The sequence below is a fragment of the Hetaerina americana genome, unplaced genomic scaffold (assembly GCF_022747635.1).
Source record: "Hetaerina americana unplaced genomic scaffold, ioHetAmer1.1.p SCAF_15, whole genome shotgun sequence".
Classification (NCBI taxonomy): Eukaryota; Metazoa; Arthropoda; class Insecta; order Odonata; family Calopterygidae; genus Hetaerina; species Hetaerina americana.
In genome coordinates, this window is record NW_027286625.1 from 6,721,679 (window position 1) to 6,737,989 (window position 16,311).

General features: G+C 39.5%; 1 protein-coding gene across 1 annotated transcript in view; it reads right to left on the bottom strand.

Annotated features, from left to right (window-relative positions):
* Nucleotides 1-13,459, bottom strand: part of LOC139686779 (uncharacterized) — a 472,645-nt gene extending 459,186 nt beyond the window's left edge. The window contains exon 1 of the mRNA XM_071583818.1: nucleotides 12,012-13,459. Within this exon, the coding sequence (XP_071439919.1) occupies nucleotides 12,012-12,135 (124 nt within the window). The 5' untranslated portion in view covers nucleotides 12,136-13,459. The remainder of the gene's footprint in view (nucleotides 1-12,011) is intronic.
* Nucleotides 13,460-16,311: the final 2,852 nt, after the last annotated feature.

Genomic DNA, 16,311 nt, shown 5'->3' on the forward strand with positions numbered 1-16,311 from the left:
TACCTCTCTTTGCACAAAATCAACCACCGCAGAATTTTTCATCAAATCCTAATCTCAGATTACGGTCTCGTTCAGATTCACTCTTTCGAATATTCTGAAAGAATCCCCCGTACATCTTCTCCGCGCGTCTTAACTTAGAGAAAGTCACATAGCCTTCCGCAAAACTGCGGGGAGGCTGGGCGTGTTCGGCAAAGCCAGCCTTATCCCTCCGTCTCCTTATAGGCGGACGGTAGGCGAGACTTGTCGGTCACCGTGTGGAGGAGGGAGGGAGGGAGTGTGTCCCTCGCACACACCCTAGCGAACACGGACGTCCTTCGATAATCGAGCTAAGAAAACCGAACGGATCCCGTGCACACCGCCGCCAAGGCAACTTCAGAGCCGATAGGAGACTCGAGATACTCGTGCTTCGGGCCGCGACTGCGTCAAGAATAAGATGGAGTCACACAAAGATGATGTTATGGAAACTGCCCCCATTCACACGATGAGAAGGATATATGCATAAATGCAAATGTAACTTTCAAAACTTTCAATAATGTGGCAATGTAGAAGTTTTATCATCAGGATAGTGTGACACACCAAACACAATGAACACACAAAAGAAAAAATACACAATTTGAACAATATTTCTGTAGTTCCTGCCAACCTTCATCAGCCAGTCACTCTTCCCTCACTTATTATGTTGGCAAAGAACACAAATCATATTTAAAAGGCGAATTTTTCTTTAATGCATTCCTTACACGCGTTTTGTGTGCGACATTATAATGACGAAAACATATTAATTTTTAGAGAATTAGGCATCTCAGCACTCAAAATAATATCCAAGCATATCCAAATATAAAGTGACACATATACGGTTACGAGATGTTTTGGTTACAAGCATCCGAAACAGTTCGTAACCGTTTTAGTGAGTACAATTTTTATGCGTCTATTTTTTTCGAGTGCTCTCCCGTGCCATCTAATTTACATAATACTCTCCTCAGTGTTCTCATCATGTTTTGCATGCATCTGTCTCGCTTCGAATCCTGAGCACATCTCTCCATCGCCCCAGCCGAATTGGCTGGATACAGGTGGCGTTCCAAAAGCAATTCAATTATTTTTTCAAAGTATTTAATTGAATAGATTTGCACAAACACTGAAAAGTCTTCAAAGCACTGTCTTTAGGCCTCAACACATTGTTTTTGTATGATATATTTGGGCTCGTGGATAGAATAACATTCATCCCTACCATTGCCGTTTCTTTCCCTCTCATTTGAATAACTTCATAGCCATTGTTGCAATATATATATTTAGCTCACACTGCTTTCAATAACTCTCATGCGATTAAACTAAATTAAGGATATAAATCACAGTTTTCGGCAAGATATAGGTAGTGAAAGAGATGTGCGGGTATGTAGAGTTAATTCAGCGCTTTCTCACACTCCATCAGAAAAGTAGATTTTCTACCAAAATGAGAAATGTCTCCCGTGTAAAATACTACCTTGATCAAAAAGTTCCCGGAATAACCACCGTGTGGCGCTCCCATCGTTCCGATTTGAGTTCTGTTTTTTTTGTTAAATTGGTACATCTGTTGTTGATATTCCCTTTAAATATTAGTGTCATAACTTGACATTTGCAAAAGTTACGTAGCCAAGAGTACATCTATCTCTGTGTGTGTTTGCGATTTTTTACAATTGCAGAAATGGATTTAAATTTGCAACAACGAACTTGTATTAAATTTTGCGTAAAAAACGGATTTAGTGGCGCACGGACGTTGGAAATGTTGGAAAAGTGTTTCGGCAACGATTCTCTAAAAAAAACGGTCGTTTACCAGTGGCACGAGCGGTTCAGAAGTGGTCGTGAGTCAATCGAAGATGATGAACGCAGTGGCAGACCATCGACATCGAAAGGCGGTGAAAAAATTGATAAAGTAAAAGAAATGTTGGTCAATAACCGCAAATTAACCATCAGAGAAATAGCGGAGGACTTGAACATTGCCTATGGATCCGCCCAAGACATTGTGGTTAATGATTTGGGTTTCCGTCGTGTAGCAGCAAAGTTGGTGCCAAAAGACCTCAATTTCATGCAAAAAAGAGACCGTGTTGACGTCGCAAAAGACATGATTTGCGAGGCTGAATCCGATCCCACATTCATCAAAAGGATCATTACTGGAGACGAGACGTGGGTTTATGAGTACGACACGCAATCCAGACATCAGGCAAGTGAATGGCGTTCACCAAATCAGCCGAGACCAAAAAAACCACGTCGTTTTCAGTCAAAAAAGAAGGCAATGCTGGCGGTTTTCATGGATTACAACGGTGTAGTGCATCATGAATTTTTGCCAGAAGGCCAGACAGTAAACAAAGAGTATTATTTGGGCGTTATGAGACGTTTGCGTGAAGCAATTCGCCGAAAGAGACCAGAAATGTGGGCAGAAAACTCGTGGATTTTGCACCATGATAACGCACCGTCGCACAGTGCTATCATTATTCGTAATTTTTTGACGAAAAATGCAACAAATACCATCCAACAGCCACCGAATTCACCTGATTTGGCTCCCTGTGACTTCTTTCTGTTCAATCGAGTTAAAAAACCATTACGGGGAACGCGTTTTAGCAGCCGAGAGGAAGTAATGGAAAAATCGCAGGAAGCACTGATGGACATACCGAAAACCGAATAGAAAAAATGTTTCGAGGATTGGATCAAGCGCTGGCATAAGTGTGTTGCAGTCGATGGGGATTACTTTGAAGGGGACAATATAGATTTAGATGAATAAACTTGTATTTTTAATTTTCTGAATAAATTCCGGGAAATTTTTGATCAAGGTAGTATGCTTGTAATTCTTGCATTTTACTCGCATTAAAGCGAATGTGTTGAATATAGTAATACAAGCTTTGCCCTCAAAAATTCATAATCGATAATTCAGTTCAATTGCAAAGTCTAAAATCGATCATACTAAATAACCTGGCCCATAAAATATATTAATCGAATTCCGTCGACCTATTACGTGATGCATGAGATTTTGTAGGTTTTATAAGTCAAAGTTTCGGCTGAGAGATAGATTGAGATAATATATATATTATTATTACAGATTAGCTACCGGTTACGTTAGGTTTTGGATGGACACAACAGCCAAATATTTCTCTTGTCACTCCTAGCAAAACACAACCAATCATCCTACTCTAAAACAAGTCCCTCTTCATCTTTGTATACTTCGTTCGTTCCGTCCTATATCCCTATCCTTTACCTGCCTCTTCCTCGCTTTCCAAACATTCTCTCATATATCACAGTCTTCAATATTCCATTGCCAATCAATATGATTTAAATCCTCCTGGCCTGGCCCATTTAGTATATCACTCCTGGCCCAACTCCTGGCCCATTTAGTATATCACTCCTGGATCGTGTAAGCGACCAAGAAAATGGCCTCGTCCACTTCTTAAAATCCGCAGAGAGAAACAAGGAACAACATGTTTGATGCAACAAATAGTAATTGGAATGACTCATTCCCGTCATTTTTTATGCATTATAATGCTACGTGTCAACAATACCAAAATATTATTTTTCATTCGTTTTGAACAAACTTAACACTGTCTACTGACCACATTAGTAGAAGTTTTTCTGCCAAATGGATGATTTACTTATTTATATCAAATTATTTTCCTGAATTAAACAATTGCAATCAAATTAATTATACCTACGTGTCATTAATAAAAATGAGCTTTGAAAAATAAATCATAAAATGCACGGTGACTTGAAAACCTGATATGACTGCCGCTTCAAGGACGCTAGACCCCGATCCCCACCCAGAAAAATACGGAATGACACGCACGGCTCACAGCCTAGGGGCAAAACGGAAAACAAAGGAAGCTGACACTACCCTCTCGATCGAGTCTGAACTGGACGTCTAATTTGATAAGGAATTCTACCAAATAAGCTTGTCTCAAACGTATAATGTGTAGCGCGTAATAATTCGAAATATGTGAAAGTAGCTCTTATTGTCCCTTCACAAATCAAGGACGATCGGAGGCCTCTAGTCGACTTCGTTAAGCAAGCAATGACGCGGATTAAAATTATAGATTTTCCATCGCCAAAAGTCAGCGGATAATATGCAATAGAAAAAAATAGGGCTGTTATTTGACAAAAGCACGTGCTTATCTAATTTTCAACAGATAATTGGCGCTCGTCGACAATTTCTGGAGCATCGCGTTGACTCGCAGCACGGTATTTGCGAGAAAATTATTCCTCACTTGCGAAACGATTTGAGCACTCATGAGTCAACACGAACAGGAAAAATAAATACGTTTTTTAAATCTTAATTAACTAGCGAAAGTTTTCACCGCGCTGCATTGAGGTCAGCGATTATCAGCGTGGTCGCGAAAAGAAAGGCAAATAAAGATCTTTTTTTTTTAAATTGGAATTTCCATGGTTCCGTTTCCAGAGATGAGCGACCCATGATGTAAACAATTAGTTTTCAATTTTCCAAATAATTCAAATAATTCTAGTGAGAAGATGAGTTTGGGTTTTTGAGAGAATACTTAAAGTAATATATGCCGTTAAAATGACATTTTGTGAGATTGCGATGGCCCGCCTGAAAAAGTATATATTGAAAGGCGGAACTCGGGCGCTTTTATAAATTAATGCCCGATGAATGAATTAAAAAAAAAACTAGTAAAAAGATGTAAACGCTCTGAAAAAATATTACTATGCCACCGAGTCAAGTTATTTAAACGTTCTTTTTACAGCAATTTTTCTCTACAGTTACCCAAACGACTCCCTTCTGAATGAATACCTGTTTTTTTCCTTCGAACGGCTAAATTATCTTTTAGATCTTACCATTTTGCCAAAACTTCGAAGAGGATTTTCATCAGATTTCAATTAAGTCTTTCTTGACAGAGTTCAAAACACTGTTTACGCATCAGGTTACCTACAGGCTGCCATGCAGGCATAATCTTCCACTCATTGCCGCAAATCAAAAGTGGGTTCCCAAATTTCATCATAACATGTTCTTATTTATTTTGCATTTCCAAAATATCCATTCCTCAAGTACTTATATTTAAATTGTGACCGAAGAATTTCAACCAAAGACGAGTCATCAAGGAGAACCACTTAACCTTACGATTGGGAATAGAAATATTTCTCCCTCAAAACAATACATACCTAGATAAAGAAAGTACGCTTATCCTTCGGCGCGCGTGCCTCAACGGGAGATCGGTAAACAGCTCAGAGCACGTTTTGACGTCTCCACTATTGGTATATATGTCTCGATTGGCTAATATATCATCTATTTTTGTTAACTCATTGAAATCAACTTCGACCTTAAGAGATATGTGAAGTCATAAATACATAAAATATCAGAATTCAAGGATTCTATGGCCAAGTTAGTCATCACGAGTTGAAATATTTGACACATTACTTAAAACTCGCATAGGAACGACGGCCGCAGATGAATTTAACCATCACAGGGATTATGAATAAACACTTTTTTTGCGTTTTTACGGCAAAGCCTATTACATTATCAAAATATTTAGCTAAAGGATATTTTGATCACATCATTTTGATTATAAGGATGCTCAATGATCAGAAACAATTTATGCTCAAATACACTTTCCCTGGTATCCATTCCCGCGGTAAAGTTTACCTATTTTTCACAAATGGTCCATTTGATTTGTTACTTGTATAAAGACAGCAGTTGAAAATTACAATGTTTTTTTAGGGCAATATTCTTGGAAACCTTGTAAATAGTTCATTAAAAATTGGTGATACCATATTTTGTACCATTACTTCTTTCCAAATCTTTACTTCCAGAGTCTTAAAATCACTTCCAGTCTGCTGTCTTCAACAAAATTGTTCGTACCTTTATTATTTTCCATTAAAAGAGGTGAGAATACGTTAGGTAATGAGGGGAGGCTGGAAAGAATACCAGCGATTTTGGATGATGTACATTGGAGAGGAAAATATGAGGAGATGAAGAAGATAACCGGTTTGAACATATAGTATATTACCTAGGATGACGGTCAAAATAGGCTAGGAGTAGGCAGACGTCATATTTTCTGCTAAGGAAGGTAATCATTGATAAATAGTTCTGAAAAAATCAATCACTTGGCAATAATTTATGTAACAGCACGGTGTGGATATAATAGATTAGAAAAATTGCAACATTCTCTGTTATTATGAAATACCATAGTCAAAGCAACGCTAATTGAAAGTCATTCTGACACATTTTCTTTCATTAGGAAACTAACATGAAGTTTCGAACCTCAACATTTGGGAAAAAATCGTCAATGTAGTTAAAGCATAGATATGTAATAACTAATCCATCATAAAATCAGTATTGAATACGTAGTGTATGGTCAGTTTGCATTACATGTGGAATAAAAGGGTATTAAATGTAATCTTTTGGACTGAAACTTTCGTAGTTTTTTCTTTGATGCTGGTATTGCATATTGTCTGCACAAAAGTAATTTTTGAATGATTTCAATTACGTACTTTGTAATAACCATGAATTAATGTGATATAAGAGTTTATGATAGAGAACAAACGTTACTAAACCCCAATCATGAAATGAAGTATATGCCATATGCAGCATTTATTTAAATAGTAATTCGGTTATTTCTTTTTTCGGCGTTCAAGCCAATGTATTCATTTATTATCGTTTAATTTTAAGTTATGTTCAACATATTCAAATAAAACTTCGTACTTTAGGTGTCAGTTAAGGTATCAATATCATTAAGACTCAACCATTATATCGTAAATACATTACCAAAAAAAAAAAACGGTCGTCACATGCCATCAAAATAAATGTTTCTTATGATTGGAAAAGCAAGTCAGCATTTTTTTTACCAATTCGTTCTGCATGCGAAATCTTCACAAATTGATTTCCGACCCAAAAGAAGATTTTAAATTAGAAACTAGAGGTGCAATTCATAATTATTTATTATTAACGAGCGAAAATGAAGCATGCACTTAATTTAACACCATATCATAATTGCACTTAGACGCGGACGAAAAAAACTCAAACATCCACCTGCTGAATGGAAGCAGCAACGACAGCGCGCGACAAACGGCTCTCTGGTCACAGAAATAGCGTCCTTTTTCCCTTAATACGTGTCCATATTCCTTTGGCGCGGACTTCATTATTCCCAGAACGGAAACATAAATTACCCTCTCGTTGAAGCTCTCGTGTTTGCGCCTTCTAGTCCACCCCTCCCTCCCCCCCCCATCCCATCGGATGCCGGTCCATCAAAAATGCAAATCGCGTGCCTACATGTCGAACTTCACCCGTGTTCGCGCAGCAGTTACCGCGAAACATTTTGTCTCCGCGCACTAAATCTCGAATTCGCAGCGAGATGAACCTGCCCATGCCTTTAATAACTCCGACGTGCACCAACACACACACACCCCATCGCCCCTCTTCTTTGCCAACACCACGCACTTACTCGAACGGCGTACACGAAAATAAAAACCGAGATCGCAGTAGGCGAGGGCAATAAAACGAGAGGGCGAAGAGGGAATGTTCACACGTCTTAGTTTTTGTTCCTGCGGACGAGGGAAGTTCGCAGACCTGGGATGTTCGTGGCATCTCCTATCGGCTGAGATAAACATAACGGAAGGCCTGACGACGTATCGTGCGAAAGGAGTTAGGAATGGCGGGATGGGAAGAGTTCTCGCGAGAGGACGGAAAGAAGATCTGACGCTGACGTGGGGTTAAAGGCCCTCCCAAGTGTGAGTGATTTCGCTACCGAAGACATTGAACCGAAAAAATGTGAGGTTAAGGAATGGGGACGAAATACGTGAGTTTTAATCAATGCATAACCCTCCGCGGAACTAGTCGCAGAGTGCTTTGCGGGCAAACTGAATTAAGGCCTTGCGTCGATAGAGGAAATATGCAAATTTTTTTAATAACTGAAGGCGTGGTATTTCAGAGAATAGGGCGTAGGGCGAATGACCGGAGGCCTCGAATTCGATTTCGGGAGACACCTCTGGGCGCCCTCAACTTCGCCCAAACTGCGTGAATTTTCGGATACCAGTTCTTCCTGTGAAACTATAGACATCACAGGGAAAGTTGTTGCAACCACTAACCCGACTTGTGAATTTTACCCGCTGCCATAAAGGGCTTAGAATCAGGCGAGCTTTACCCTCCTCACCTATTAAACCAACCTTGCTCATGGATAACTATTGCCTTTTGGTTGCTTACTAACAATTGTATTTATTTACTTTTCGGGTGGCTATTCTGCCCAGCATATCCCTGGTATCGAGTTAAGCCAACTCCGTCAACCGGAGGTCCAAGTGAAAGGAGGCGAATGCTAACAAAATCACCCGCATCAGGAGTAAGACTTGAAGATCCTAACTTCGGCTTAGGTTCCTACCCACAGGACGAAAAGCCAGGTTCAAGGTGGTAAATATGTATCAATGTTCTCGGCGTTCATTTATGTTATCTGTAAAGGCGCAATTACAAAGGCGGTATAAAAATCATGGGTATTTGGACACCCTAAAAAACAAAAATGTCCTGAAATAATTTGTGCGAATTCATACCCATTTTACAGACTTCAAATTCATATTGCTTTGTGATGATAAACACTATCTTTGTTCTATAAAACTTGAGTCAATATTTTATTAACAACATGCTTGCTTTTGTCGTTATGTCAGGACCTCATAGAATTCTCAGTTTACAGCGCTATCAGCGAATCTGGACAAATATTGGTTGATAATCTCAAATACAATTTATTCACTCTAAAAGCATATTCAATCCCAATCAACTAAGAAGTAAAATAAAGATAAAATGCACTTTAAGGATAACTGTATTATCACTTTTGATTGCATTGAAATATTTTAAGCATTTTGCTTAAATAACCATAATACATAAACACAAAAATCAACCCGAAGGTCGGTTTGGTAAGTGATGGCAGAGTTCACCCAGTACTAAGCCCGACAGCGTATGAAATTCACACATCAGGGTAGGGGGGCCAGTTCCTTTCCCTGTGCCGGTTATGGTTTCCTAGGAAGGTACCCGAAAATACTTATAGCTTGGGTGGAGCTGCAGGCGTCGAGAGAGGCTTGCGCTGGAATCAAACCCGGGCCCTCCGGTCAGTAAGTCCAACGCTCTACCCTTGGACTACCGCGAGCCACTTTTCTTTAATATGTTTGCGAAAATATCGCATTATTTTCCATAATATCATCTACTTTCGACTTTTCCGTAAGCTTTAATACCATATCTTATTTTAATTGCATTTACAGATTAATTATTTTACTGACAATTTTAGATCATCCTCCTTGTATCTGTTGTACTATTGCTAAATTTTACGTTCATTTCAATTACCTGGCGCATATTTTTTTTAGATTTCCGCTGTAAATCCACGTATTTATTGTCTCTCGCCATCGGGAAATTTTCCCTTGGTTTCACCGGGTTAGATTTGTAGCCACTGCTTTCAGTACCTCATGAGGAATCATCATCTCCCTTTAATTTCCCATGCTTAAATAAAAAAGATAGAGAATAACTCATTCTCTAAGCAATTATTACTTCTCCACTTCCCGTTTGGAGCATAGTACACTATAAGTAACTAATTGTCGCTTCTCGTCTCCTTCCTTGGATTTGCCACTCGTGTTTCTCGAGTATAAAGTACCGTTATCTTAAGAACACCTCGTAAATTGTTACCTAGGTGGACGTATCTCCATTTCATAGGACTTATATAAGTCGTGATAATTTGCGTGAAATCTTAATGTGTCTTTACATTTTACTTTAAAATTACTATACGCACGCATGCCGTAGTCATAATGAATAAGCGGAAAGGTTTCCTGATCTAGTAGTGATACCGACATACTTTGCTTTCTGGTGGAAGTTTAATTGTGATCATAGTATAAGGTATCTATCAGACAAAAATGAATTTCTCAATTTAAAAACAGTCGAACGACAGTTGATTAATATAATACGGAATATGACCAAATTTGAATAAAATACATGAATTTTATCTTTCAACAGGGAGTTTTCATCGGGGTACGAATTGGGCTTGACATATTTAATCGTTGCCTGTGCTATTGCTTTGGAAGATGATTTGCTTGAGAGACAAATTGTTCTATTTAGGCGAGTGATAAGACTAATTCATCAAAGAGTTCGACGCAACAGATAAATACTGCACTGAAATAGTGGAGTTTTCAAGTGCAATAGCTTTATTATTCGGGAGGAAACTCCTAAATACAAGGTCATGTGACCATTTTTATTCATATTGACCTCCATATTAAATTGAAGGACCGGTCGTGCTCGCATTTTTGTGCGATACATTATTAAAGCTCAGAATATTTGCACTTTTTTTCTAGCGAGACAGTGGGGCGGATAACATTTAAAAGGTAAATTCAAAACAATGTGCAATTCTGGGCAGAGGAAATCCCACAAAAAATTTTGAAAACGTTTTATTGACTAATTCTAAATAGGTGGATTGCAGTACCTTATAAAACAATTTCGTAGACATATATCTACTATTTAAACAAAATATCACACGTTCATAAATTAATTATATCCTTCACTCCAACAGGATAGCGTTAATTAGTTAGTATATTGATAGCCAACAAAAGTTCAGAAAGACCAGATAAACAATTAGCAATAAGCATATGAACACGATAATGCAACCCTTAAGGAGAATTAGTAAAGCAACCAAGTGATTAACATATCTTGACCACCAAACTTGATGTTGCATCGTGAAAAGGAGGAGTTATTTCTGAGACAAAATAATGAATCAAATATTTCTTTAAATAATCAACCATTAAAAGCTTCATTTGGTGAATTTGATACACTTATAATTTACGTGTAGGGTAATTTGTGTGTAATTTACGACTTTTTTTCGATTGGTTACAGATAGTCCATAGGTATGGATAGGCTTTGAAAGGCTTCAAAAAACTGATAACGTCGTTTTCTAAATTATCTCCCACGACACAACCACTTTTTACCTAACATAATCCAAAGTAAATCTAAATATTCTCTTAAACACTTCCACGTTCCCCTATTTTGCCCAAAATATCCATTTTTTTGTTTCCCTAAGTCCTCCAAGCTACCTTTCAATTCCACTTTTATCCGCTATTTGTATTTCATTATTCTTTATTTGCACTTATTTTACTCTCAGTTTTAGTAACTCATTTCATCACTGCTTTGCAAATTTCTGTCAATGAAAGTAATTCTTGAATAAGAGCTGTCCAAGGACACTCTTCCCCTATGGACGTGGGCCGTGGATTCACGTGATATTTCTACGACCATATCATGGATTTCATACATAGTTTTTTCAATATGAAAGAATAGTAACAAAGTGTCCCATATTTTCTTTATATTTTTAACATATCAAGGAAATACTGCAGGATTCTCGTATTTTTTATATTTTGTAATGAATAGTAGCATTTGTTCCAGAGTAATGAAACCTTCTTCTCAAGGGATTGAAGGTAATATGGCAAGCAGATACATATCGAAGATATTTACCAAGAGACAAAGCTTCTATAATACGTACTATTTTGGACAAAGAATGAACTAGTGAATATTTACTGGAGAAATCATTCTATTCACACTATTTTCTTAGCGTCAATACATAAATTCGTCTAACGAATGCAATATCGTTAACAGAGGAGACTTTTGTTGAGGTATTCCGTTGGACCACAAAGTTTCAATTTCGGGTGGCGAGCTCAAACAAAATGCACCGTCTTACGTTACTTTAATTTCTGAATCTGATGATCACAAAGATGAATTTTTGGATATTCAAGTTGCGAGAAAGTATGAAGCTTTCAGTGTTATTAATGAATAATTGCAATCCTTTACTTGCAGGACAATCCGGAGCGCTTAAGAGTTCGCCTAAAATGATTCAACATCAGAAGACCCCAGACCTGGATAAACAAATGCGTCCAACATGTAACGGAGGACAGATGAGGGAGATTTGGTCCATCGATATTCCCGAGGAATATCGATGGGCTACTACACGGATAGGGGAGCCCACCCACAACAGCTTTCATGGATCCGTCCATGGTCGCAACCTCGATTAAGTGGACCACACCCATTCACTCACCATGATGCTGCTCCGGGTCGCTGTCGTGGTGATGCAGCATAGCCAATTGGTGAAGGATTTGCAACTGGTGCCGGTGGACATGGTGGGGGTGCAAGATGCAATCAACGAGACTACAGTTCAACATTTTTGCAGGCTGAAGGTATATTGCCGCGGGTTGTTCCGGTCGAGCCTTGCTCGATGAGAGCCGTTTTCCTTCACTTTCCCGAGGGTCAGAATTTTGAGACGCTGGATTTGTGGATGCGGGCAGGTTGGGATTCGGCGATGGTCCAGGCGGTGAGAGCTCGCCTCTTTTCCTTCTCAGAGTCACCGGCGACTATTGGCGAAGAGAGTGCTTCCGTCTCCCTCCGGTTTCAGCAATTTAGTGTCTCCAGTTTTATTTCCCGGCTACCTCAGGCTCGGTGGGACAGAGTTGCGTTTCGTAATGAGTGCTAAAATCATTGACCACCTTGCAGGATGTTGTAAGAAGAAGGTAACCGGAAGCGTTTTGGGTGACTTCCTGGTCCTTCTAATATTAAATGCTTCCAATTCTCCGAAGAGCTCGGCCACACACAATTGTACTGTCACTATATATAGCTCGATAAACCCAGAAGAGCACAATAAATTATGAAAAATAAATAACTGCTTCTACACAAATAACTTACTTATTGGATTAATTGTGACGTGATGGCGTCATATAAGTAAAATCATCAACTTTAAATTAAAAAGAAATTAAATTCCTAATCCAACTTCTCATTAAAAGCACAGACAAATATCCCTCTTCCAGAGAGAACTTTCCCACGGCATCTCGCTCACACTAAAATATGTCTGAATAAGGGTTATCCAAGGCAGAGACCGTAAATACCCATAAAACATTTATCCAGGGTACACAAAATGTAAACGTTAATCAGAGGCGATGTCACTCAACAACAATGTCATGGACGCAAACGAACGCCTATATATGTCTTGGGGGAAACAAAAATAACAGAAATAAAGAGCCACAGCCTTCGGGTACAAATGGTAAACACTGGTAAATGCTCCACAAGAGTAGGAAGTAGCACTCATAAAACATCCTTCCAAAGGCGACCGATAGGAGGTAATGTATTCACATGCGGGGAACCACACGACGACGCACTGATCAGCTGATCACACGCTGGATGGACTCGTGCTCAACACACTTTATTTATAATATCCAGTCGTCTTGTCTACCTGGGCGTCTGACGCTGTCCGCTGGGGTGGCGGCGACTTCGAGGCCGAAAGGGGCGGGCGCCTCCCCGGGGGGAGCTGTGTTCCCGTCTCCACACCACGTGGGGCCTGGGCTTCCCCGCCGCGTCGAGAAGAGGGAAACGAAAAATAAAACAACCGAGGTAGATGAGGAATCAAAAGGGGCCCATCCCCCCCCTTCGATCGCCCCACTTTGTCCTCTGAAATTTCCCTCGCCGGTCGTTCAAGTCTCTGTGTCGCGCTACTGGCAAATCTCTGGGTTTTCGGGGGAGGGACTCTCTCTCTCTCACACACACACACTCAAAAGAGTCGGCCTGTGCGTCCTCCGTCGGTAGGTCCTCCGCTGGAACTGAGAGGAGGCCACGCGAACGGCTGGCTCTCTCTCATTCCTCGCTCGCTCCCTCCCTCCCGGCCCGCCCACTCTCCTGCCTCTTCTCCCTCTCTCCCCGCCCGTTCCCCAATATCCTCCCTCCACCCCTCGGCTCGACTGCCCCACGCCCCGCCGCCGCGGCCGCCGCTTCCCGCTGCAGCCGGTCTTGCAAGTGCACGACCCGGTGGGGGGGGAAGCAGCCCCCGAGCCAGCGGGGGAAACTGTGCACGCCTTGAGGGAGGATATTTTTGAGGAACTGGGTGATATTCCTACCGACGACAGTAAAATTTTCATTCAGTCCTGAGCCGAGCCTAATGATCGATATAATAGTTTTGATAATGAATTCTTAGCATTGTGTTCTTTGAAAAAAAATGAACAATGAGGTATTTGTTGCGCATTTATCACATAGGAAATCGGTCATAGTCATAAGGTTAAGCTTCACAAATGATGACTAAAATCCTGGGAATTAACGTATGCTCCAACAAGAAATAGCTACGAATGTGATCCACTTCTGTATGTACATGCATTACGTAATGTAACTTTTGCACTCATGCGACTTTGAACTTTTAAGTTCTAAGATTAAGGAACGCATAGATATCCAATGAGAGTTCTACAATTATTAAATATTTTGGTAATTAATTTGAAACACAATGGCTTTGTTATTCCATATTCGAAGGTCTTGTAAACAATATAATTGTCTCATTCCCTATTGATTTCACACCACTAAGTCTAACTCAGTGTTTGGGCAAATAATCTGTATATTAGTAGTAGTAGTAGTTTTGAGGGGAGGCGACCGACAGCTAAGGTCATTTGCGCCATAGGGGAAGGACAGGAAAGGATGAAGGGTGGAGAGAAACCCGGCGTCGGCATTAGCCTACTCTTTACGAAAGGCGCCAAGGGGTCCGCGGCTTAACGTCCCATCCGACGGACGGCGTACTCACTCAAAGTGCCCTCCACAAAGCACCTCAAGTAGGGATCGAGATACCTCTGAAAAATATTCAACACCGCCGGGATTTGAACCCGCGCCCTCAGGGTGGGAAGCCAGTACGTTAGCCCCCGCACCATCTCGATCCCCCTGTATATTAGTTCATGCTATTCAATTAGTATATGCTGACTCATTGTGAGAGTTCTCCCGCATGCTGTAGACAGTGAACAATCAAAATCAATTTCAAATATAAAGAAAACACTTCAATTACACTGCCAAAAAGTTACTCAAAGTGATAGCAAGTAATCCTGAGAAATGAATATAAATAATAGGGCATTAAACTTGTCCGTACCCGGCCGAACGAAGCAAAGTCTACGGAGAAAGCCGAGTTCTTTCTTTATACAATCTCAGATCTGGTATTCAGCGAAGCTGGAGGGTTATTAGTTAGACATACGTCGATAAATCAATACAGAGGTGATTTAAAGCGGGGTGAAATGGGGACAGGGAAACTGGAACGTAAGAGAGAAAAATGAAAATTTCGAGAGGAATCACGAATACATATTTTTGGAAAGAAACACTTAAAAAAAGATAATTATCTTGAACATTTTATGATACGCTCTGCTCATTCTACACTTAGTGAAGACAAATAAAACGGTTAAAACAACTTCAAGTGTCTCAAACCAAAGAGAACATAGACCTGTGACATGAGAAACCGCATGCCTTTCAAGCGGGAACAGTAAATGGAGAAAGTACAATACAATTTCGTTTAATGTCTTTCGTGCACACAAAAGCTGTAAAGATCATCATTTTTTAAATAAAAAAAGCAAAATATTGACATAAAGCATTAGAGTGAGAGAGTAATCTGGAAATGAATTCGACATTAAATTTATTGAAATATTATATGCCAATACGTTAAATATCTCGTATTTGATTTGGAACGACAACAACAAATTTTACGCATAATTTATACGCTGCTTGGTTCAAGAATTATCACCCAATTCAAGCAAACAAGAACGGGAAAAGTTTTACTTTTTGGCATCTCTCGATTGCCTCAACATTTCCCCCCATAAACCTTTTAAAGTTGATTTAAATCACGGGCACTTATACAATGAAATTAAAACATGGACTAAGTTCATGCGAATGGAAACAAAATTATTTTTACATTATTTGAAATTTGAATAGCAAGTCACAACGATGGAAATTTTGCTGAAAAAGTGATTTATTTCAATACTACAACCCATTTTACGTTAAAAAATGATTTACTAAAATATCCATGGAGTAAAATCTTAAAAAATTATATTATTAGACTTGATAATATTGTCTTAAAGATACCCTTGCCATTGAATATTTGGCACTTGCATTTACAAACGTAGGTGGACTTTTCTGCGCTTATGCATCCCAAAAGGATCTCTTATTGACTAAAATCCTAAGTTACATTGTCGGTGCTGAATGTACATTATTTACCCGTCCCAAACCATTCAAAGTATTCTTGGTTATGCGGCGTAATATGCTGCACTCATCCAAATGAAATTTATTCCCGAGTGATTTTTTATGAAAATTAGGTGAAGCTGGTATTAACAAAGTTAATCTAACCACATTCAGTTCATCAACCCTCAGATCATTTTAATTTTAAAATTGTTAATATTTTATGAAAGGTTCATTTTGGACATGCGAAGTGCTGTCAAAAATTCTTTCATACTCCTAAATGGATTCCCAAAGTTTTGAAGTTCATCTCGGAATTTTGCACACGCGCTGAGTCTGAGGATGAACTTAGTCCGCAGAGGTGAGAATGGAGAAATTTGGAT